General features: G+C 40.6%; 1 protein-coding gene across 1 annotated transcript; it reads left to right on the plus strand.

Moving 5' to 3' along the window:
* Positions 1 to 8,096: 8,096 nt before the first annotated feature.
* On the plus strand, positions 8,097 to 16,015 carry FUNDC1 (FUN14 domain containing 1). Its single transcript, XM_048495302.1, has 5 exons — positions 8,097 to 8,310; positions 11,104 to 11,260; positions 13,445 to 13,520; positions 14,284 to 14,412; positions 15,407 to 16,015. The coding sequence occupies exons 1-5, from the start codon at positions 8,280 to 8,282 to the stop codon at positions 15,482 to 15,484; spliced, it is 471 nt and encodes a 156-aa protein (XP_048351259.1). The 5' UTR covers positions 8,097 to 8,279; the 3' UTR covers positions 15,485 to 16,015.
* Positions 16,016 to 26,087: the final 10,072 nt, after the last annotated feature.

The following is a 26,087-nucleotide window of genomic DNA, read 5'->3' on the forward strand; positions in this document are numbered from 1 at the left end:
CCCAAATTTCAAGAGCAAAAGACAAAGATGACCCATCTGGCGTAACATCTTGTAACAAGAACAAGAAGATACTATTGTATTTAGGAAATATTCAAGATATTAATCTTGAAGAAAATAAAGAATGCATCAAACAGATTTGCCTTGGGTCATATTGTATTTTTTGCTAATACAATAATTTATCAGACAAATGTCAAAAGTGAAACAGCTGGCTACCCAAATCAACCACTGATCTAATGCAGACTACTCTTCTGATGTTTCCATAATGTGAACAGATGAAATTCAGTTGAATTGGTATAAGCATTATAAGCACTTGGCAAGGGAACAAAAACATACAAAAGTGTGTAGTGGGGAAGAGTCTGTAGTAGGTTGTTTGCTTTTATGTGCAAGTATCAATCCTTTGGAATATCCCATCTTTATTCCTATTAGTCTTGTGAAGTCATTTTCCACACTTAACAGACCAGTCCAGATGGGAAGGTAGAATGGCCTGACACATATGCCCATCCCACCACGGTAGACTTCTACCTCAAGACCTGTGTCAGCGTAAAGGAGGATGCCAGCGTGGATGGGGCGTTTTCACGAGTGGAGGTGACAGTAGTTGGCTTCAACAGGGTTTTCAGCCTGGGAACACCCTACTGCAAGTTTGTAACTTACATCACAAAAACAGTCACTTTTTTGTTGGAGTTTTCTAGGCAGCAGTGGGATTTTTTCCCCTGGCTGCTTGCTTTGCAGCCTGGAGCTCCTTTGGAGGCAGTGCGGGGCTGCCTCCCCCATATAGTCCTCAGCCACCGTGGACCCCCCCCCCCGCACATCTGGATTGGGCTGTTAGACTCCTAGGGAAACTTCAGGACTATAATTATAACTTCAGGACTATAACTATAGTAAACTAGTGCTAGATTATAAATATTGTACCATATTTCATAATTGGGCTATCTTGTAGTGTAGTTTGTTCTGGATTATTCAGCCCACCTTTGTTTACTGGTAGCATGAAGATACAAGAAGGGATCCTAATGTTATTCCAAATTAATCTATGTTGTCATTGTTGCCATGTATTCAGTTATTTTCTATAAGTAAACATTCAAACATTTCAAAAGTGAACATTTGAAATAAAAACAGGAGTTTAAAAAGTCTTTTCAGATTCAGTTCCTCAAGAAAAGAAGCCACAGACTGGTTCCACTCAATTCCATTGTCATCAGTCATACATGTAGTCTTAATTATGGTTCCATAGGATGTTGGGAACAATTCACAATTCTTTTTAACCTTTACCCATCCCTCTTCTGATTGTCCCAGGAGCCAATTTTTCATGCTTTTTACTGTGGTGTTAATGAACATGTGCTTTGATTCTGCTTATGGAGGTGCTCAAACAACCACCATGTTTCAGTTGATTTTTCCTATTCATTGCAACCTCTGTTCTCTTTAAGCAGAGTAGCAACAGCTGTTATGATTGCCTTTTAAAAATTATCACCATTTAGCAGCATGTAGTTTCCAAGAAGACATTTGAATATGATAGGGAAAAGTTTAAATTCCTAGCAAGAGAACTGGGGTTGCAGCTGTGGGGGAAGGGATTTGTATAAGTTTTTCCCTGGGAATTGGGTGTAAGGGTGGAGAATGTGTTATTTAATGATTATCTTGGAACAGAAAATTAGTGACATGGCACCATTAAGTAATAGCAAATTGATTCACATTATTAAAAAAAAAGATTACAGAAGCATACTGCTGCTGCAGTCAGTGAACGGCATAAGAAGGTAGAGTCAGCAGTGGGTCAAAACAGAACCACGGTCAAAACAGAACCAATTTGTGTGAATGGGGAGATCTGGGAGTAATGATTTCAGTGGTACAAATTATGGGTTCTCCATTGCAATTCTGAATGTCACTGAAGTTAGAAAATCAGTGGCTGAATAATAGAGAATGGCATCAGTATATGACTGCCCCCAGAATCAGCTTCCCAGAATACTCTTTCACAAAACCATGAGCACAGAGACCCGCCTGTAGCTTTTCCTTTTGCTGGCTCTGAATCACAGAACTTCCTTTCCTTTGTAAATTTTAATAGCAGTATGCTCACTGATTAGATCTTACAAACAGAAAAACCAATTAATTACAAAATTTGGCAACTGTCCTCTGTGCAGTTGCTTGGGAGTTAATCCCACTAACGCCTGTGAGACTTGCTTCTAAAGCCAAGCACTCACAGATAGTGCTTTGGAAAATAAGCAATATGCAGTTCCTAGGATCTCATTGCAAGTTTCCACCAGTTGTTCAGCAGCAGCCCAGTTGATATGCCAGAGCCCCCACAGGGCCCCTGAGCAACATCTGTGTAGTACAAGGGACTCAGACAGGTCAAAAAGGAAATTGGTGATAGCCTCTGGTACAGCAACCAGAACACCTCAGTGCACCCTTCAACCTCTAATGCTACCAGAACCTATGGAGTTGTGGATCAAGTTTATTTCTCCATAGAACAAAAATCAACATGAACAAAACGTAATCACAAACATCACTCATTACCAGTAAGTATTAAAACATAAGCATGATAAAGGCATAACATAAAATTATGCTCCCCACACAAGTCATTGCACCTGAAGAAAGAAACATGAGCGATATAAATTCCATGTAACAGGGCAAATTGTGAATAAACCCCAGTTTACAAGGCTTCTACAGAGAATTCTACATCCTAGAATTTGTAACAGAAATAGGACTTTAAGGAGTCTTGGAGGCAAGTATGGAGACACATCTAGTAATATATTTCTATTAGTCACTATATTAGTCTAGCAAAAGACTCTCTGAGTGAGTTACATGGTAAAGCAATGCAGACTACAGTTTATGCAGCTGAACCATCTCTCAGTAAGTGGTGATGGAAAGTGCTGTGACTTGGAGATGAATGATGGCAACCCCATAGGCTTTTAAGGCAAGAGACATTCAGAAATGATTTGCTATTGCCTGCCTCTCTGTAGCAACCCTGTTATTCCTTGGTGGTCTCTTATCCCAATATTATCCAGGGCTGAACCTGCTTAGCTTCCAAGATCTGATGAGATCAGGATATCCTGGGCTATCCAGGTCCCATAAGGGTTTCAAGGAAAGAGACCTTCAAGGGTGGCTTGCCATTGCCTATTTCTGCATACTGTAACCCTAGACTTCCTCAATGGTCTCTTATTCCGGTACTAACTAGGTCGGACAATGCTGCTTAGGTCCCAAGATCTATTGACTACCCTGAGTCATCCAGGTCACAGCTTCTCAATAAGTAAATTTTGGAGGAAAGCAAGAGATGACATGCAAAATATCATCTTTGACATATTTTTAATTCACTGCTACCTACATAATTCACTGCTACCTACATAAATCTCCTCCCCAAGTTAAGATTATGAATTCCTGCAGATTAGAATCAGTTTTGAAAGAAATTTTAAACCACAGAAAGAAATTTTAAACCAATTTCATCCCCCACAGCTCACATACATATATACATTTCTTTTGGTTTCATCTCAGTTCCTGAAACTGGAGTGCCCTTTGAAAATGCCATCTAATCATTTGAGCAACAAAATCATGCAGGGAGATGCTCTCAATAGTTCCTTTCCAGAAACTTTTTCCCTCATGAAGTTTCCAGAGCATCTTGGACAAGAACGCTGGAAGAAGGTAAGCAAAGGATTGTTTTAGCAACAAGGTTCTGTGTCTTTAACATTTGTATTTTTAATAAAATATGCAGATTTTTAAAATGACCTGTAACCTTTTGGCCCATGTGGGATAAATGAGTTTACAGCTTCCCTTCCCCTGCCCCAATTTGTCTCAGAAGCCTAAACGTTAGGTATAAATGAGATGCATTTAGTTCCAACTCCATCCCATTTGGATTGAGAAAGCTAAGTAGGTGCTGCAGCAGAAGCTTGTAGAGATGTAAAGGGGGAATAGTGTGAACACTGAAGTTAAAATGCCATGACATGAAAATGGTAGCATTTGTGGAAAACTCAAAATTATAGCAGCACCTTACAGATCAATAAGATCAGGGGGGGGGCGGAGCGCTTTTGAGAGTCAAAGCTCCTTTTATCAGGTACCTGATGAAGGTAGCTTTAATACTTGAAAGCTTATACTCTCAAAATCTTGATGGCCTCTAAAGGGCTAGTGGATTCAAATCTAGCTCTTCAACTGCAGACCAACATAGCTACCCTCTGAAGATAAGCTCAGTGACCATTCATGGAGATTTTATGGTACAGTGGGACCTTAGTCATATTAATCTGTATGCAAAATTATATTTCTATCAGCCATTGTTAAGTTACTACTCAGCTCAAGAGTAAATTTCTTGTATCTCAGTAAACCATGTCCCAATATAGTGACTTGCAGGGAGGGAGACTGTTCTGGGAAGAAAGATTTCTTGGGTGACCTCTCCAGACAGTGAATACAGCCAGCTGTTATGTTTCCGAAATCATCAGAGGTTGTTCTGTGCAATGCAGGGACTCGGTCTTTCTCTTTCTTAAAAAGCACTTAAGGTGTGGGTGATCCCACAAACTAAATAATAAATGAGAATAACAAAGTAGATACAAGGCGATGGGCAAAAATAAAACAAATTTTCTTTAATTTTAAACCAAAAGTGCAGACTCAGAATAGTGCACAATCCATAAAGCATTACAAAATACATTATTAAAACAGAGAGAAAAATCATTTAGAATATGCAGGGAAAATAATTTATTAACCAAAAACCAATTATTCTCCAAATATATAGCTATTTTTGACATTCCAAATATACCATCTCACTATTTGCTTCAGCATTCTGCAGAACTGAATGTCCTGATATTTTTATGCATAGGTAATCTGAAGGCAAGTAATCAAGACTCAATTTTATTTTCACAATACAACTTTTATTGGGTTTTTGATGATCCTCAATTAAGCCTAATGAGTCATAGCAGCTAGACAGCTTTCCAGTCTTTACAGATGGAAACACAATAGTAAGTCCTTCAGAGTTAGATACAGTAAGCCCTTTCAGAGGGCTGAAAACCTTTGTGAATGTGCCAGCAATAGTACTCCGTCTAGGAAGCGCATACCTGAAAAAGTTCTGTCTCTATGTATACTTCATTTGTGCATATTCAGTCTTTTCTGAGTGAGCTGGGGAACAAAGTGTTTTGAAGTATTTATATATCTTACCCGATTACATTCAGTCATGGGGGGGGGGGGGGACATGGCTCAGCATCTGTTTGGCATGCAGAGGTCCCAGGGTCAATTCCAAGCCTCCCAAGTTAAGTATTAGGATGCAAGTGGTGGGAAAGACTTCCACATGAGAGCCATTGCCAGTGTGAGGAAACAATACTGGCCATTTATGCATGCACTACTTAACCCACAACTGTTTGCTTTGCAGTGGAGTTTTCTTGTAGTTTTTTGTTTGCACAGGGATTCTCCTCCTACAAAGCATCCCTAGCTGAGCTAATCCACCATTTTGACCACCTGCTTACTTGATGTTTATGTGCAACCTCTATTTGGGGATGTTTCCAACTGCCTTTCCCCCTGCTACTGCTAGGCCATGTCAATTCCTTGTCAGTTTAACTGGGTCTATCACTCCAGCAATAGACCTTCAGCATGAAAATAATAATTAAAAAAACAACATTCTGATCCTTCTGAAATGGTGGCCCAAAGAAGAACTGCAGGGAGGTGGGTGGGGGAAAGTGGGGAGGAGTAAGAAAACCCAAAAGAAAGCCAAACACATCTATCTTCCTTGCTTTCCCTGCAAAGGGAGAGGGAAAAGTCACACTTTCAGAAACTGCAGGGATTCTTTGATCTAAAGACAGGATGACAGCTAAAGAAGGGGAAGCATGTGCGTAACCAAGGATCAAATCCAAACGGAATGTATGCTCAATGTGATGGAGATCACAAGTGGCCACTGATTTTGGTGGACTAGTGGTTTGACTCAGTATAAGGCAGCTTCATGTGTCCATACATGGAATAATATTTTATTTAGACTCTTATCCTGTAGATTTACATCCAGGGTAGTGCAGACACAACAATTCTATAATGTGTGAACCTACTCAGTATCATGTTAAAACTTTGTCTGCGACAGGCTTGAACAAAGCTGGCAGTCTTGCGTTTCCTTTTCTCTTCCCTCTCACACAGCCTGTTTGAATGCTTTCTGCTTTCAGAAGCCTTGGCTTAGCTGCAATTTGCTGTGACATCTGAATTCAGGCAACTGGAGATTGATTCCTCTCCCACAAACACAGTTTCTAAACCTTGGTTAATACCAGTTTAAATCCCTGGTTTGTGGGAAGAATTTGAAAGAAACACTGGACTTACCACGAAGGTTAGCTGTAGTCTGAGGATCCCCTCAGAGTGAGAACTACCAGCATTCAGATGGCATGGCAAACTGTTGCTTAATTCAAGGCTTCCCAGACTAAGAAACCTTCAGTTGTCCTATGAAAATTGATAATTAGGGGAGACAAAGAGGGATGTGTGAGCAATATAGAAAACGGCATTCACATTAACTCACAGACAGTTTTGTTATAACATCTGAACTGACCACTATTTCCTAACTCCAACCCAGTTCTTCACCTTTTTATTTTTTTTAATGAATGGGAAGTCTGAAGCATCTGTTCTACTATCAGTTTCCTATGGAAAAAACAAAATAGCCAGAAAAAACAAGGGTGTTCTTGTAATCATCACCTGCTAAGTGAGCAGCATAGAGGTGATAAGCAATGCTAGTCTCAGAGTATTTTCTGTCTAGTAACCTGAAAACTGTTTATCTAGTGTGGCCAGCACTACACCTTGTAATTGTTCCTACATAAAACTACATCTAAGCAAAATTGGGCAAAAATTGAGCAAAACTCATCATTTTTAAAAGATTAAAATATTACATATATGTAATATAAATATTACAATATTGTTTGTTTTCTTGACATAATATCCACAGCAATACTTAAAAGGGCCAACAGATTTGTCATTTATTATACAACCTCTTGGATCTGTTGTAGGGGGAAGCGGTGACTGACTCATAATTTGCTAATGTTTGGATTGGCACAGATAAGATTCTGAGATCATTTGCAAAGCACAGAACATGATTCCAAGCAGAACATCAAGTTTCCCATGGAAATTACTTTGCTTCAGGTTGTCTGCTAGCAAAAAGCCATTTCAGAAGCATCCTATGTGAAAAGGCAATACTATTATTAACCATTTTAAGTTTAAAAAAAGGACTTCTAAAGCATTATAACAATACATTGTGACAATGTACAAGCTCTTCTGAAGTCCCAGCTTTTTTAAAAAAAAGACTTACTCATTTTGGGAGGATATAGCTGCAAAATGGAAAGGGCTTAGAAAATGAAGATTTCAAAGCTAATACATTGTTTCAATAGATCATTCTAATGCTATAACATTATAAAAAGCTCAAAGCAAGCCCTCTGATGGTGTGGGGGAGACTGCAGCCACACAAGGCTGAAGCAAGGGATGTCTGGACAAGACTGTCATGTGGATATCCCATTGCCACTGTGAATGTCTCTGCAGTTGAAGCAGCAATAAGGCCTATGCAGAGAAACCAATATGGCTTCTGCAAAAGTAGATCCTGTTTCACTTAACCTTTTAGAGATTTTTGAGAATATCAATAAGGATGTCCTCCCAACAGGAAGCAGAGAATAGGAATAAATGGTCAGGTCCCACAATGGATGGATGTGAGCAGTGGGGTCCCTCACCTGTGTTGGGACCAGTGCTTTTCAAACTGTTCATCAATGACCTGGATATGGGGGTAAACAGTGAGGTAGCCAAGTTTGCAGACAATACTAAATTATTTAGGGTGGTTAAAACAAAAATGAATTGTGGAGAACTTCAAAATGGAAAAGGGCTTTAAAGTGGCAAGTGAAATTCAATGTGAGCAAGTGTAAAGTGATGCATATTACAGCACTGTTGCACAGTGTAACAGACTTCCCTCTGCGATACACCTCTGAAGATGCCAGCCACAGATGCAGGCGAAACGTTAGGAACAAGATCCACCAGACCATGGCCACACAGCCTGGAAAACCCGCCGGAACCAGTTAAATCAGGCCCTGAAAGCCTTCGACAATATCCCACCTAGACTTATGCCCGGGCTGACTGAAGAGGAGGTCCGTGGGAGTAAGTCCGCGGTGACGTCAACCCTCGTATCAACAGGGAAGAGAAGTCCAGCAGGCGTGCAGCAAGCGACCATACAAGCCTTCATTTTTTGCGCACGCGCATTTCTCGTCCGGCACTCTCCACTCCCGGGGTTTCACTTGGAGCCCTGGAGAGCGCGGGATCTGGGAGGGGCGCGGAGTGGGCGGAGCAGTCCGGCAGCTGCCTCCCCTCCCCCACTTGCCAACATGGCGTCTCGGAGATCTCGCTCCGCCTCAGGTCAGTGAGAGCCTCGTTTCCTTCCGTGCTGCCTGCTTCACTGCAATGGTGACTTCCAGCCCGGAGCTCCCCCGCCGTTTCTCTTGAGATTAGAGAGCCGAGAAAACAGACGCAGGCCCCGGTTTAAAGAAATGCATCCTCTTTCGGGGGCACGGGGCTCCTCCGCTGAGTGCCCTTCTCGCCCGGGTTTTTGAGACCCCTTGCCGGAATGGCGCGCCTCCCGAGTGGGCGGTGCTTGGCCAGACTCCTCGGCTGCCGCCTGGTGCGGGTGGGGACTCGGGAGCGCAGAGCTCGGGAGGGCGAGCAGCGGATTCCCCCTGAGGGCCCAGGAGGATGAAAGGCTGCAGTCCTAAAATGCTCACTAGGAAGTGACCCCCCCCCCTTGAGCTCAGTGGGGCTTCTGTCTTAATTAAAAGCCTCCTTAGGACTGCTCTGCAAGCTTCATTCTCGTGGTAGCGTTGCTATGAAGAGGAGAAGCAAGTGACGGGGACGCTGATCTTTCTTTCCCTCTTCCCAATCCAAACAGCAGTATCTCACTTTAGGTTTCTTCACACATGCGGGGAGGAAGGGAGGCTTTTAAAAATGCCAGTACAAAAACAATAGTAATATATTTTAAGAACATCAATTTAATTGCCCTTCGGGTACGGCTAGAGTCCTCTTTGTTTTTGTTTTTAACACACTAACTCAGCTAACCCACAGGCTTCCGTTTCAAGAGTGGCTCAAAGGTTCTTGCCACCTAGGCAGCCTTCTTCCCTGCCTACCTGGTTGTGTGCTAGGCAAGCTCCAGAGACAGCACATCTGCTGCTGCTGCTTCTTGCACCTGGGCCAGGCAGCAGCAACACAGGAGCGGTGGTGCATGTTCGGTCCTGTGCTACACCTGCTGAGTCCAAGGCAGGCTCCAAAGGCAGCACCCTGCAGCCCACTTTGCATCCTTGTAGCAGTAGTGTGGGTTCAGGATGGACTCCAGAGGCAGCCCGTGTGCATCCTGCCTTTGACCTTGCTGGCAATCGCAGGGGGTAACGTGAGGTGCAAGCCGCAGTTGTTTTCTCCCATGCCCATGGCTCTGTTGCTTTGGTGTTCCAACCAGGCCCTTGTGTCACTTTGGTGATGATCTTTAGTATGTCTTCAGAAAGACAGCTTCAGTGTGGAGGTTCCCTTCACACATTTTGGATATATATATTTGCAAATGTTGTGTTAAGGGTTTTAAAAGGTAGGATTTTGTCCCACTTCCTATTGTTGAAGGTGGACTCCAGATTATATTAGTGAGTGGTTATTTTATACTGAATTATGCAAGTGCCTCATATACAACATTTGGCTGGAAGTATTTTGAGAATCAGACATGATCATTTCAGATGGATACCTCTCTTAGAAGAAGAGATGGGCTTTTATACCCTACTTTCCTCTACTTTTAAGGAAACTCAAAACAGCTTACATTTACTTTCCCTTTTTCTCCTGACAACAGACACCTTGTGAAGTAGGTGGAGCTGAGAGAGTTCTGAGAGAACTGTGACTACCCCAAGGTCTCCCAACATGCTTCATGTATAGGAGTGGGGAAACAAACCTGGTTTACCAGTTTAAAGTCTGCCATTCATATGGAGGAGTGGGGAATCAAACCTCATTCTCCAGATTAGAGTCCACCATTCTTATGCACTACACCATGCTGGCTATCTCTAGCAACAAAGTAAAACTGCAAGTGGACTCTGACTAATGAAAACGCATGTTTGAGTAAATTTTGTTAGGTACTACTGGCTTCCTGTTTTATTGCGGGAAGTCCTTCATTAATAGGTGGTTCCTATGGTATGGTATGATTACCCACACCGTAATCAAGTGGTATGGGTAGGGATCCACCCCCTATTGTGCGTGTATTATGGTTGCACTGTTTTGCATGACTCAAAATAAGTACTGTTATTCCACACCTGCAATATGCGATACATTTCACTGTCCTGTCTATGGGAACCAGCCCTATTCCCCTTTTTCATAGACTCCCACAGTTTTAATGTTGTTTGTTGCAAAAGTGGATATTTTTGTTTTGGAATCAAAGGAAAATTCCTTTTTGTATTAACATTCCTTTTTGTAAAACAAGTCAGACAGGAGTCAAGGGCATTTCAGCTGCAAAGAGAAATACTGCAAACCATTGATTTAAAAAAAATAAAAGGTCCCTCATCTAAACCCATAATGCTGTTAGTTACAGGGACTTTGAGCTGAGACAAGGTGATATAAATGTAATCCATCTAATGTTTCATTGAGAATATTTGAGAACCATGTTTTGAAAACTTCCAGTACAGGACACAAAAGCAAGAGCTACCTAAAACAAAAAGAGCTGACACCCTCTGTCGAGAAAATGTCTACTGTAATTTATTTGTGTATTTTAGCTTTCACATCTATGCAAATATTTTCTCATTATGTTGGAACAGCAAATATATGCTGCTAATTCTGTAAATAAAAACACTCGTCCCCATACCATAACTAGACTGCTTGATCTTCCTTTTCAAAGTGTGAGAACCTCAACTTTCATTTTTTCCTTGTATAAAAAGAAGCAATTGAAAATTGTGAAAATCTGAGTGTAGTTTTGCTGTGTATGTTGCCTATATGTGTCTTTTGTGCCAAAACCTTAAGCACAGATCTTCCCGAGAATCCATTTGCCAATTCTTTGCGCACTCTTCTGATTTTGCAGCTACCTAATATTTGTAGGTACATGTTTGACTGTGCCTGTACAAATTTGTTGCAACTTGCAGTGACTGTATCTTATTTAAAAATTCCGAGGGAGATTAATCTTCAGTTTATCTTTTAAAGAACATGACAGTGATGATGATTCATATGAAGTACTGGATTTAACAGAATATACAAGGCGTCATCATTGGTGGAACTGTGTGTTTGGAAGAAATTCTGGACCCATCGTAGAAAAGTATTCTGTAGCAACTCAGATTGTAATGGGTGGTGTAACAGGCTGGTAAGAACAGAATGCTTTTAAATATTGTCATGTGTATTTATTCGTATCATGTAATCAATTATTTTCCTAAGTCTTTTAGGAAGAGAGCCTTGATAGTAGCAAATAGTGGTTAAGTATTACTACATAGAGGCTGAAACACTCACTCAAGACCAAAACTGCTGGAGAGCACTTGTTGCCCGATATATGCTACTTAGCATGGGACGAACTAACTAACTAACTAACTAACTAACTAACTAACTAACTAACTAACTAACTAACTAACTAACTAACTAACTAACTAACTAACTAACTAACTAACTAACTAACTAACTAACTAACTAACTACATCATATGTAGCTGTCAAAATGCCTTGTAGCCCCACCCAGAAGGCTTGCAGATGGTGCAGGAGGCTGTAAGTGGCAAAAACTCTCCGGCCACTTGCAAGCCTTCCATAGCCCCAGATGAACCTATGCCATCCTTTTCCGAAGGCTATGCTGAGATCTTCCCAGCTCTATCCCCCAAAATGCCCCCCCCCCCAACCATGCTGCCGTCTGCCTGGATGCCAGTGCAACTCTGGGAGCCGGGCTGTCTTCCAGGTTGGGCACTGCCGAAGTCTGCGGTGCCTCCCTGTCTTCCAGTTTACCCTCTCTGCTAGCATAAGTGCCACTATCTATCAGGAAAAGATGAAAATTTGCATCATAATCAATTGGCTTACTAAGAAGATGACAGAAGGACCAACAAGCTAATATGTCCATGGTCTCACATGCCAATAGACCCAAAAAAGCTGGCCCTCCAAGGAATCATATTGGGGTGGGGATACAGTCTGGAAATCCTACTTCATACCTCCTCCCTATAATCTCATAGTCCAGGATTCTGTAAGTTCTTAGAGGTTGAGCAGGAAGATTTCTCTCTCCTGCTCTTTGCCTTTAACTCTACTGAGGAATCGCAAGGGGAAAAAGCGATTGGTGCATCGGTGTATCCTCTGCCCCGGAATGCCCCTTCCCTGGAATGCCCTCACCACACCCCCACAGGGGCACATGCCCCGTGTGTCGTGCATCCCCCCCCCCCGGTCCCCTTGGAGCTACTCCTCTGCAACTGATGCCAACCTTTTGGCCCTTTAGCTCTCATTCAGCCCTCACACTGCTTTTAAGGGTTTCTGCTTCTTCATACCTATGGAATTCTCTAGGTATGTTGAGTGAAACCCCACTTCGTGGGTGGCTTGGTTTTGTTTCTTTCATGATTTGTACAGGGGTCAGCCAGTTTTGTACTATGTATATGTTAGGTCCCTTCCACACTTGCAGAATAATGTACTTTCAATCCACTTTTGCAGCTGTGTGGAATAGCCAAATCAACTTGCAAACAATTGTGAAAGTGAATTGAAAGTACATTATTCTGCTTGTGCGGAAGGGGCCTTAGTGCTAATTTTACCCTGTTGGGCTTGATCCTAGGATCTCAAGTTGACTGTTGCCACAGTCCTCTGGAAATCTCTAGATAGCCCAGGAAAGCCAAGGCCAAACCTATGCTTTCTTATTAGAGTACAAGTGCTTTTATAGTTTAAAATTAAAGCTGTCACGCATCCAGAAAGCTGTCACATTTCTTTTCTACATATCCCTGTATAGGAAGAATTATCTAAATGTTAAATATGTTAGAGTTACTGATTAAAGATTATTTATATCAAAAGCACTGTAGAAAAATGTTTAATTAACCGAGAGTATTGAGAAAAGTGAATAACGGAAAGATTTTGTTCAAAATAAAAGTGTCAGATGTGTAGTGACAGTCTGTGTATGTGAATAAATACATAATATCTCACACATTCTGAACAACACAGTCCATCGACAGTGATAAAAGATGCTGTAACTGAATGGCGTATGGGCGTATGTATTCAAGAAAGCTAATTTTAACCACTGGCTTTACAAAGACTCATTTTTTGGTATGAGGCATCCTGAATTATTTTACATTTTCATCTGTGTTCTGAGCATTCTTCCATGTTTCCTATTCTTGCAACTTACCAACAGCAAGTTACATCATGGAGTCTTAATGTTTTGGATTTTGAGACTTTGAATTAAAATTCTGGAATTCAGAAGCCGGTGATCAGGTTTCTTTACTTTTTGCATGTTAAATTGCAATTAAAGCATTTAATGAATCTTCCTCTCAAATAAATTTGCAAACTTAATTTTTCTCTGCCTTTCCCCCCCTTTCTTTAAGGTGTGCAGGATTTTTATTCCAAAAGGTTGGAAAGCTTGCAGCAACAGCAGTGGGTGGTGGCTTTCTTTTGCTACAAGTATGTAGACTTCTTAATTTTAGTTGTTTTTTAACTATAATTCTAGTATAGACTAATTCACTTTTCCATAAAGGGAGGTGGAAGGCTTTTATATTTTTAAGCAAATCAATATGAGGGAATATTCACATGTTGCCTGTACTGCTGTAGTTCTGCCGAATGAATCACCCATAATTAGATGTTAAAGTTGTTTATGAAGAAATCAAACAATGTGGGGAACTTTTAAAATTAAAGGTTCAGTGAAAATTTCCCTATGTTCATTTTTAAAATATAAATATAGCTTTAGTTACCATGGAAAGATAACTTTTAACATTAAGAGTTTTCATTTTTCAATTCATCAGGGATAAAATTAAGTACTATGGGGATGGTTAGAGTATAAGTAAATGTATTTGTAAAAAAATAGGATTCAGTAAACAAAAACTGATTGGTGTTATTAAAGGACAAAAATGTAGTTTAATTGAAGGGCAGTGAGAATAGAGCCCACAGATATAATTTTAACCTTTAAATATTGCTTCTCTTTGTCCCTACAATCTTAAATTAAATCATTAAATAATTTGATGCATGCAGTTGTTAAGGTGAATGTCCATTACAAAATTTGGAAACTGATCTCTTCTGATTAAACTACTTTTATTGGCAGTTTCTAGCAAAGGTTTCAAATAGTACAGAATTCTTCATCTGATGGTTACCACCTCATTAAAATGGTTTGGCTAACTACAGACATATTACATGTCTTTGTTGTTAAAATGTCTTTTTCCTATTGTTCTAGATTGCTAGTCATAGCGGCTATGTACAGGTTGACTGGAAAAGAGTTGAGAAAGATGTAAATAAAGCAAAAAGACAGCTCAAAAAACGAGCAAACAAGGCAGCTCCTGAAATCAGCACACTGATTGAAGAGGTAAATCATGTATTCTTAGTTTTTAGTATTAACTGTGGGTATTTTGATATAAAGTTTGTCAAAAAGCTAGCCTCTTAACGTGTTTGCAAATTACAGTAAAGTGGTAACTGCGGTGGTCGGAAGAGCTATGGTCTGATAATTTTATATCAAGGGCTCCGAACTTTTTTGAGCATGCAGGCAGCTTTGGACTTTTAACATAACATGGTGGGCACAGACACAAAATGGGCTACAGCTTTACTTGAGTCACCCAGTGGATAATTTTGTGCTGTAGTGGCAGCTGCTGCCAAAGCAAGATTAAAAAAAATCTGCACAGCCAATTAAATCTCCAGTAGTCATTCAGAAGCCTTGCCTGGCTCTCTCGCTCCCTGAAAACGTTTGGTGGGTGCCATGGCACCCACGGCCACCATGTTGGGGACCCCTTCTTGTAAATGGTCCTCCCCAGCTACAATCTTTTTCCTCCCATTTGTGTTTATTTAAAATGTTTCATACTTCACCTACTGTTCCTCAGGGTTTTTGAGATTATTGTGCTGGTATAGTTGTGCAGCCTGCCATGACTGTTCACAGTGAATGTCTCCCTATAAGCCCTCTTCTGGCTGCTATGCGGTATAGTTTGCTTAGTAAATTATGCCGTGTACTACGTGCACTGCCCCTAAAGTGTGGAGTCTGTCTCTGGGAAACAATTAGACTAAGATCTCAGAACAGAACAATTTCCCCTTAGAAATGGCTTTTTAAAAATTCAACAGCTTATTATTTTTAGTATAATGGTATTTCTTTACAGTTGCAATGTCATACTAGACATCAGTCAAACTCATATCAAAAAGTGTGGGTCAGGACTAATGTAAAATATTTAAAAGCTGACACAGCTTCAGTAGAACTATGTTCTCTTATATATTACTGTATAATGTTATAGCAACTTTTTAAAAAAATCCAGTAATAGTCTTTGCAGTTTCTCAGATGCATTTGACCAGCTGACAGAACTCTGTTTTCTTTTCAGTCAACAGAATTTATTAAACAGAACATAGTGGTTTCTGGTGGGTTTGTTGGAGGCTTCTTGTTGGGCCTTGCATCTTAAAGGCATCCTGTGTTTCTTCATGCTGGCGCTTAACCATGGTAAACAAGAATAGCAGCAATGCACAGTCTTTAAGCAAAGCAGTCGGAGTTGCGCACTAATCACTGGAGAGCAAGATGGATGGATTTTCAAGACAAGTTGGAGTATTTTACATTTTAGACTTTTGCTATGTCAAGCTTGCTGAAGCAGGTTTGCTGAAAATCTCTGTGGTATGTTCAAGTAGCATTCCTGGTTTTTAAAAACCCTAGTTTTTTTGTCATTATTTTATTGTACCTCATAATTTTGTATATTTAATGTTACTTCTTGATTCTACACCTTTTTCCACTTTAAGGTATTTTCTTTATTTAAGGCTATCTCATCCTGTCGCAAATAGTGCCTATGGTTAAATGTGTAGGGTATTGTGATTAATTCACAGAACCAGTCGTTTTCTGTTAGATACCAGTGCAATAAAAAAATAATTATACATCTGTAATTTTTTTTTGCAAGAATGAAATAAAAAGCAATTGTGAGCCTACTAAACAGTGAAAAAACCAATCATTGACTAATTGTTTTTTAACAGTGTTTTTCTGCACTGTTTTACTGCAATTGTGCAACGTGCACAAGTAAATATCAAACAATGCAAATATGTATTGTAGAAGGCTTTCATGGCCAGATTCAACTGGTTGTGATGGGTTTTCCGGGCTGTGTGGCCATGGTCTGGTGGATCTTGTTCCTAACGTTTTGCCTGCATCTGTGTCTGGCATCTTCAGAGGTGTATCACAGAGGGAAGTCTGTTACACACTGTGTCCAGTGAGAAGGGAATGTTTTAGTGGGGTATATATTGTTCATGTCCCAGGGTGGGGAACCAATCAGTAAGTGTTTAGGTTGAACTTGCTATGCAAAGGTATGGTTGATAGTATTGTATTGCAGGTTGGTTTTTCAGAGTGATTCACATTTGCATTCCCTGCAGCAGCAGCAGCAGCAGCAGCAGTATTGGTGAATGCAAATCCTGTGTCTGGGTGGAGTCCATTGTCCATGAACTTAGCATGCCCTTGGCCTTTGCAAATATGTATTGCAGGCATCTGGCTTCAGTTCAGAAGATTACCCAAAAGCCAGTTGCATGAATGATTCATTCCACTGAAACACTTTTTTTTTGGTATTAGTGTATGTAATCTCTAAGAACCATAATGGGGATACAAAATAGCTTGTCTGATCTGGTTCACAAAGACTACGTAGTACAGATTTGATGATAATATAATTCCATTTTTTATTTTCATTTATACACCACAACTTTAATATTCTACAATAATTCTACAGATTTTGCCTGAATATGACTTCTAACCTGTTACCAAACGGATCTTAACTCATCATGATTTTTACTTTATATAAAACTTGACCGTTAAGTAAAATGCTTAACCTGAAAAGAATCGGCATTTAAATTTATAAAAAGCTTCTTATCTGGACAAACTCAAACCAATGGATCTGACCATTACTTTTGACTTTTTGCAGTGCCCCATCCCCCATTCTTTCCTAAGGAGATGGGGGCTACCCTTTTGAGGGTCCACAACCAAACTGCACCAAACCTTGGAGGTGCCATCATGATAGTCTCCTGATGATACCCTGAAATTTTGGTGCTGATATGTCCAAGAATGCCCTCCCTGCAGGAACATCCTGAAATTTGCCCAAAAATCTTTGTTCTGCATTGCTGTCAATGTGGGTTGCAGGCTGGGGGGGGGGGGGGGCACATTTCTGAAGGCACAGTCTCAAAGCTTTCATGGTCTCATCAGGAGATTGCCCTAATGATACCCCCCAGGTTTGGTGCAGTTTGGTTCAGGGAGGCCAAAGTTATGGACCCTCAAAACTGTAGGCCCCATCTCCTATTTGCTCTCATTGGAAACAATGGGGGATAGGGGCACCCCCTTTGGCAGTCCATAACTTTGGACTCCCTGAACCAAACCTCACCAAACGTGGGGGGATAGCATAAGGACAGTCTCTTGATGATACGCTGAAATTTCAGTGCCACTAGCCTAAAAACTGCGCCCCCTGCAGGCCAAAAATGGGAAACCACTAAAAATACCCAAAAACAAACCCTGCATTTTGATGTCCCCCACAAGGCTGCCCACCTTGCCCAAGGGGCATTACGCCCCTGCCCGCTTGGTTGGCTGCCTCCTCACCTTTCCACCAGCAAGGATCAGAGGAAGCCACTGGAGCAAACCCAACAGACGACTTCCTTTTGCAGGGAGGGCTCCTCCCGGCAAGATCTGGATTTTTTTCAGGGCAGGAGGTCTCCCTGCAAAACTGAATTTGCGGATTTTGCTGCGCGCACCAAGCCTAGGAACCTTGCAACATCGCTCCTCCCCGCCCTGGGCTCCCATGCACTAAAAATTCCATCGCTCTCCCAGGGGAGGGGAAGATGACAACTCGTGTGCCCATAGAGAGGGCTCCAACTGCCACCTTGGGCAGGAGTGCCTAGGATTTGCAAAAGTAGGCAGGGCTAGGGGGGCAGGATAATCCTGCAGAGGATTAATAATTTGCATATTCAGCAAAGGCTCATGGGTATGCTATAAACAAAATTTAAAATTCATTTTTAATTTTAGTTTTATACCTTGTCTATCCCAAAAGGACTCAGGACAACAGCAACATGTTAAACCGACATTACAGGTAAAAATTATAATTTTAAAAATACTCACCATAACTTTAAAGACAGCCCAAAGGCAGGACCTGTCTGATAGCAACCCAGCTGCAGTAATTGAAGCCAGTAAGGCTCTGTGTAGCCAGAGAGCACTTGCTCTCATGCTCAGCCTGGCAGGGGTGTGTGGCCATGTTGGGCCATTCTGTGCCCTCTTCTACCTGGTGATGCCTGTGAGGTCTTTCAAAGCTTCCTCTCTCTGTCATGATGGGAAAAAGGGAGCTGACCGATCTACCAGAACCTTGACTTGTGTATAAGCCGAGGAGGGCTTTTTCAGTACAAAAATTGTGCTGAAAAACTCAGCTTGTACGCAAGTATATACGGGGATGTACTTTTCTATTAGGCTCTCCTCTAAGAGATCTGCAGTTACTTTATTCTCCTTGTGGGCTTTTCTGCACATTTCACATAATGTGTACTGTATTACTCAGTTGCCTCTGATTACACCAAACTGATATTTCTGCCTGCTTTAGTATAATCTGAATAAATGGAATGATATCATTTTAAAACCAGCTGATAAGGGAAGTATCATACCAGTATGGGTCAGAGAAAGGCCCAGAGGCAAATATCTGCTTGGGCCAAAGACATCATCACAAAATACCACGTTAACAATCAGATATTTGAAATAGGCTCTGGATATTGTGGAAATGTACTGACCACAAACATATTTTTGGGTGATGTTTACTATCCAGAGGTACATTGGGTAATGAATATTCCCTAAACTCAATATTGTTCAATTTCTCACCATTTTCTCAAATGACTCTTATGGCCTTTCTCCTTATCTATTTTTGTTGCTTCTTCTGTCTGTTCTGTTGCTCAGTCTCCCTATTCATTAAATGCTAATCTTTTGAACCCTCTGTTCCCTTCTGCTAGTCTATATGCTTTCTTTCTAATTTCTCCCCTTACATATGAGATTCTCTTCATTTTAGGTTTTGCAGGCCTCTTCTTTGTCTTCCTTTTAACAAATTATTAATCTTCCATCTCTTTCATCTTGCATTTCCATTTAGATTTCCCTGTTTTGATTTATTTGATTCTTTTTCTCAGGTTAATTATGACCAGTTTTGCTGTAATTTTTGTTTTCTTTTAATCTCATACATCAAGTGCAAAATTTTGCTGCTTCCTCCAAGTCCTTTAACTTTTATCTCATATGTTTATTGAGATAGTTACCCTGTGGGCTGAGATCTGTGGTTTTGATTTGTGTGCTTTACAGTGCAGTCCCTAAAAAAGCTTTCTGAGAAGTTCCAGTGAATAGACCCAAGCATCGTTGTGAGTAGGCTTGCTTAGGGTTGCTCTCAAATTATATTTTAGGTACCGTATATACTCGCGTATAAGTCGACCCCCATATAAGTCGAGGCACCTAATTTTACCACAAAAAACTGGGAAAACTTATTGACTCGTGTATAAGTCGAGGGTGGGAAATGCAGCAGCTGCTGGTAAATTTCAAAATAAAAATAGATGCCAATAAAATTACATCAATTGAGGCATCAGTAGGTTAAATGTTTTTGAATATTTCAAAGAAAAACAGTAAACAGGCTCTGTAAGTGGAAAAGAGGGTCAACAAGAACAATATGGTATCAACAATAACTTTAAAAGTACAAAAACCTTAGCTCAACCAGCAACCAAGCTAAAACACAAGAGTTAAAATCCTCCAAAACTGGATTCCTCCTCCTCATCTGTATGTCCAAATGTAACCCAACTTAGATTTTAAGAGGGATATTATCAGAAATGGAAAATCTACTATTAGCTTCCATTGTAAACAATGAGGGATGGGGCATCCCCTTTGGGGGTCAATAACTTTGGATCCCCTGACCCGAAGTTCACCAAACCTGGCTGGTATCATAAAGAGACTCTCCTGATGAGACCAGCCAGGTTTGGAGAAGTTTGGTTCAGAGGGTCCAAAGTTATGGACCCTCAAAAGGGTAGCCCCATCTACTAATAGCTCCCATTGAAAACAATGGGGAATGGGGGCACCTCTTTGGGGGTCCATAACTTTGGACCCCCTGAACCAAACTTTACCAAACTTGGCTGGTATCATCAGGAGTGTCTTCTGAGGGTACCCTGAAATTTTGGTGCCGCTAGCATAAAAACTGCGCCCCCTGCTGGCCGGCAAAGTAAAAACACACAAAATTTTAATGACCTGCATATAAGTCGAGGGGAGCTTTTTCAGCATTAAAAATGTGCTGAAAAATTCGACTTATACCTGAGTACATACGGTACTTCTATAAATAATAAACAGTGAACCTTGGTAAGCTCCTGCTTATGGTTTCCAACATCTGCTCTACATTATCACCTTCTAACTAATTCAGAGGGTGAGGGAAAGTATGCAGATATGGGGGGAGGGGTGAAATTATGCTTTCCATTCACATGTTCAGGAGATAAAATTAGGAGAAGGAGCTGAAATAGCCAAAAATGATAAAGATGCCTATAGCCTTACGTTTTAATAGCTAATGTCTTACATTGGAATCTAATTTCCAAAAGGTGAATTTTGATTTTTAAGCATAATCGGACATTTGATCCTTCTGGCAAATTCTACAGTTGAGGGTTTTGCGTTTTTAAATATTTTTAAAATATTTTTTAAAAAAACTTATCTTATTTGGGAATATTTATGTTACTATCTGTGTTCCTGTAAAGAAAGGTCATCCAAATTTTATTTCTTTTTCTGATGTTGACCCCTGCTAGAACAGGTAACATTTTATTACCTCTTATCATATCTACAAGCTCATGTTTTGCTTATTGTCTTTTTTATGAAAGTCAGTGAGAATTTTGCTTTAGAGATCAACAGAAATCACAGCACATTTTGCTTACATCCATGTGAAAGATACAGTACTTAAAGTGTGTTCTGTTCTACTTGCTTGGAAATAGTTTCTGGTGATGACCTACATATTGATGTCCCATGCCTCAACACTAGCATATCTTGGAGTTAGATCCTTCTGATGAGTCTGAAATTTTGATGCTGTATATGTGTATGTACACTCACAAATATAGACCTGCTGAAGTTCAGAATCCCAGAAAATTATATCTTAATTCCCCCCCACCCACCATCATCATATATTACTTTTACTAACAAGAAAGCACTCACACATACGCTCATTCCGCACATGCAGAATAATGCACTTTCAAACTGCTTTCAGTGCTCTTTGAAACTGTGTGGAATAGCAAAATCCACTTGCAAATAGTTGTGAAAGTGGTTTGAAAATGCATTATTTTGCATGTGCGGAAGGGGCCATACTCTTACAGCTTTTAATTGCATCTCAAATGAGTTTGGATGAGAGAAGCACTCAACACAGTTACAGGCAACAATACAAATGCAGTGTACCCACAATTTCCTGTTTCTACAGCAGCATTTCCTACTACCAAGAGAGCGGTAATCACAGTTCAGATGTAAAAGTGGCTTGCCTCTTTTGGAACTAGAGCAGAAATAGCCAACAAAGTTCTGGCGGAGTATTTAGTTTTTGCACATGAATGCACATCACTTATTTGGGTCATATAACAAAAAAATCTTCCATTAGTCCCTAACCATGTATGAACCCCCTTTTCCTGACTTTGCACATTGATTTGAATATACTGATTTGAAAATATTGAATATATTGATTTGAATATACTGATACTATGTTTTTATGAAGAACTTTCAGTTTTACTAGTTGTTATCTGTCTAGTGTAATATTACAGTTGACTGGTAGCATTACAATGCCTGTTTGAAATTCATCTTCAGTTGGTTAATTATCATCTTTTATTCCCCCATGTTGATTTATGAAACATATCAGATCATCATTATTTAGCAACAATTATTAAATTATGGCTACTCGTAAATTATAGCAGGCATTAATGACTTTCTAAACCCTCTACAATAAATTGGTCCAAATGCATATGATTGCATTGGCCAGCTGCCTTTTTAAATCTAATGAGCACTTTAATCAGAAGCGAACCTGTAGGCAATTTTCATTTTGAGGTGTAATTATTAGTCATATACTTCTTAATTCTTTGAAATATAATTAGGATGCCAATTTGCATTTTCATCCTTGCCCCATCCTGTTGCAAAAACCATTCCTGACGTCAGAATGTATATGTAGCCTTTTATCCAGTGGCTTGAAAGTCTAAATGTTTGCAAAACAAATTGATGCCTAATAGAAATAGAGACTTGTCTGGAAAGAACTGAAATGATGATAGGATGGAGTTCCAATCAGTATTTTGTATATGACCCTGCAGAGTTGGCCCTGGTTAGTATTTGGATGGGAAACCATCTAAGAAGTTCAAGGTTACAACACACAGACAGGTGATAGCAAACCATCTCTGAACATCTCTTGTCTTAAAAACCCTACGGGTCATAAAGTTGGCTCCAACTTTCTACCACTACTGGTGGAATATATGCTTTATTGTGTCATTTATAAACAAACCACCAAATGGCAAATGAAGTCAGGCTAACTCAACATGAGAGTTCTCAACCAAAATGCAGTGTAGCTGCCACATGTTGTGACCTTTCAGACACTTGCCTGTCTCTTTTCACTCCCTGCATAAACATATACCAGCAGGTTCAGTTCAGCTTGACTAGGGAGTCAAAACATCTTGGGAAAAGTGCCTTTTCCTGGACATACCCTTCTGTTCATCATATAGGAATGACTGGCTGTTGGTGGGATGTAGGCAACCTATCCGGTCCAAGGCCACCAAAGATCAGAGAGAGGGCGGCTCTGAGACCAATGGCTGCCATCCCTTCACACCACCAAATCAAGATTTGACTTGGACTGGGGGGAGCTATCAAGTTATGCAATTCTGAAGTAGATTGATGCATTAAAAAAAACTCTTCCTTTTTTCCACTCATTTCCAGTTCTGCTCCCAAGCACACCAGATTTGACATTGCTAACAGTTATTCCTAGCACCTGGTGACATTCTAGTCTTTGAACACTTCTGCCAGCATAAAATTTTGTTTATCTTTAAGGTGCCACTGAACACCTGTTTGTTTCCCTTAACAGATGATTTGCTGCTCATCCCTTGGCCTACTGTGTACGAGGCAAGAAATACAGAAAACAAAACAATGGCCCACAAGACTGGAATTGGTCGGTGTACATTCCAGTTCCCAAAAAAGGGGATCTAAAAGCAGTTATCAGATCATGACATTAATTTCTCACATTAGTAAAGTGATGCTCAAAATCTTACAACAATGACTGTCACCATATGTGGCATGAGACATGTCTGATATTCAAGCTGGATTCAGAAAAAGAAAAGGCACTAAAGATCATATTGGACAGACTCATTTATGTTGGACAGACTCAATTTACTCATTTTAGCTTCTAGCGACAGTTGATGCTTGATTTGGTCTGGAACCCACTGATTTTTCTTTTTTGGCAGTCCATGGTATCCACAACGCTCTTCCAACACCATGTTTCAAAGGAATCTATTTTCTTCCTGTCAGCTTTCTTCATTATCCAGCTTTCACACCCATACATAGTAATAGAGAATACTATGGCATGAATTAACTTGATCTTTGTTGCAAGTGACACATCCTTACACTCAAGAATCTTTTCTAGCTCCTTCATGGCTGCCCTTCATAGTCTCAATCTCCTTCTGACTTTAAAGTTTTTAGTCAGGTGACACTGGATTGGATTACATCTAAAATTTTCACCTGTGTATGATGGGGGAGGGATTTCTGCCAATTCCTCCCTCCTATGGCAGATCAGTTTTCATCTGTTAAAATTCTTCCCTCCCACTCATAAAACAGCTGTTCCCATGGCTGTTTCTCTGCAACCAAAGAAAAACATAGGTCAATTCCCCACAGGGAAATTCTATCTGGATCAAACCAAGTTTGTAAAGAAATGGCACCTTTTAATTGGTGTGTCAACCTCCCCACCTCAGCATGTATTCAGCGAAGACATGTAGGTCTATATTGGATTCCAGAAATGTAGCAGTCCTCACCACCACGCAATCTCCTTTGCGGGTCTCTCCTGATTGGCAGGCATGCCATGTTGGGGCAGGACCTTTTTGGGGCCGGAACCTGAGGTTCGCTCATTTGCAAGGATAAACGTTTAAGCGTTTAGGCATTTAAGTGGGTTTTCGCTTGTTTGGAAGGGTAAACAGTTAATCGCATAAGCAGTTTTTCGTTATGCTAACCCAGGGGTAGGGAACCTGCGGCTCTCCAGATGTTCAGGAACTACAATTCCCATCAGCCCCTGCCAGCATGGCCAATTGGCCATGCTGACAGGGGCTGACCCTAGAATACGGTATATATCTAGGCTTACGATTCTATTAACTAACTGCGAAACCCAGAAGAGGCTGCACGCGCATCACTCAGCGCCCGCCAAGAGCTGATTGGTTCCTAGACTTGCATCACGCTCCATGGTGGGAATTTTAAACATGGATTGGATCCCCATTCCTCCCCACGAAACTAGATTGAAAGCATGCTAAGGAGAAACGTTGTACTTTCAAGCAGGTTCTGCCAGGACGCGGGATAAGGGGGAGAACGAGCGCCAGAAACGGGATGAATCCCTGTTCGTTGCTCAAGCAGTGGGGAGTTCTTCCTGAAACCTGGTTATTTTGTGTGAGTATCATGTGATTAATTGACAATGGGGAATCAACCATAAACTGGTTTGTTGTATACATTTCCTTGTATCATTTTGACAGCTCAGATGACAATACAGGATTGCCAATCAGTGGAATTCATGTTTACACACATATCAACATACTCAGCTTTTCCCAATACACGATCCATGTAATAACTTATTGCTATTTGAAAAAAGAATAAACAGGGTAGATATTTTTTAAAAGAGTGGAAGACAAGGAAGAAGCAGGGAACAGAATTTTTGGTTTCATCCAGCCCCATGATAAAAGAACTCTGAGATTGTCTTGCAGTTCTTTCAAAACTGCATATAGTACATTCTATGCACAATATATTGTCCTATTCTAGGCAAGAAAGAGGGTTTCTCAGAACTGTTTGAATCAAGAGATCTTCAAATAGCCCTGAAACAGTAGCTAGCAAGCTTTTTTAAAAAAATAAGGATGATTTTATCTGGTTTTTCCTAATTTAAATAGATGCTGTATCTAGGGCAGCACAAAAGTAGCATGGGGATGGAGAACAAACACATCATTAAAGAGGCCTTGATAAATATTAGTTTTTATAACTTATATAGAGAAAAGAAGTTTTAATGTGGCTTGAGAATTCTAAAATATAAGTGACACTTTCCTGCCTTTCTTAGGAAAGATTACTTTTTAATGCAAATCAGGAGGACACAGTAGAGATATAGTTCTTTTACTCAGTTTCAGAAGGAAAAAAATCTCTGGGGAATTTTCGAAGGCAGCAAGTAGAAGGTCAGTGTTAAGTATTATGATGAGGAGGCCACACAGAATGTACGTAACCATCACACAACTTTGTTGTAATCACAAACCTCTGCAGGGGTTCGGATCATTCAGAATCTTTCTGAACCAAATAATACACGCTTGGCGTATCTTCCATGGCTCGGTGGTAACTGCTACTTGGGCTAATGAAATCAAAAGTGGCTGTCCCACAGACATTCCACAATTTGGTATATTTCCTGTTAGGATCTGGAGTGCTAAATAAAAACTTGTACATAAAATAAGAATGTCCCTCTTGTTTCTGAATGAAGTTTTGGGTTCCTTATTTTTCCCCTTCTAACTGCTCCTCTGGCCTGTCTGCTGCCTGGGTTCCACTTCCCATCTGAAAAAGTGCTTAGGCCTGCCAGGTTCTGAGGCTGCTGGTCATGCATTTCTTAGCATAGCTTTGCCTTTGCTCCTTTTCCCACAGCCTCTTGTTACTGCCTGCCTCATTGGTACCTTGGAAAGGCTGCCCCTGCTGGAGTCTCCTCTGGAGCAAGTGGGAGTGGGGCTGCCACTCATGGCTTGGAGCCAAGCCCAAACTGCCCCTGCCCAGATCCCAGGGAACAGAGAAGCTAGAAAAAATATTTGCAGTCAGAATGTAAAGCACAGTATCTTTTG

This window comes from Sphaerodactylus townsendi, linkage group LG04 (genome assembly GCF_021028975.2).
Source record: "Sphaerodactylus townsendi isolate TG3544 linkage group LG04, MPM_Stown_v2.3, whole genome shotgun sequence".
Lineage (NCBI taxonomy): Eukaryota > Metazoa > Chordata > Lepidosauria > Squamata > Sphaerodactylidae > Sphaerodactylus > Sphaerodactylus townsendi.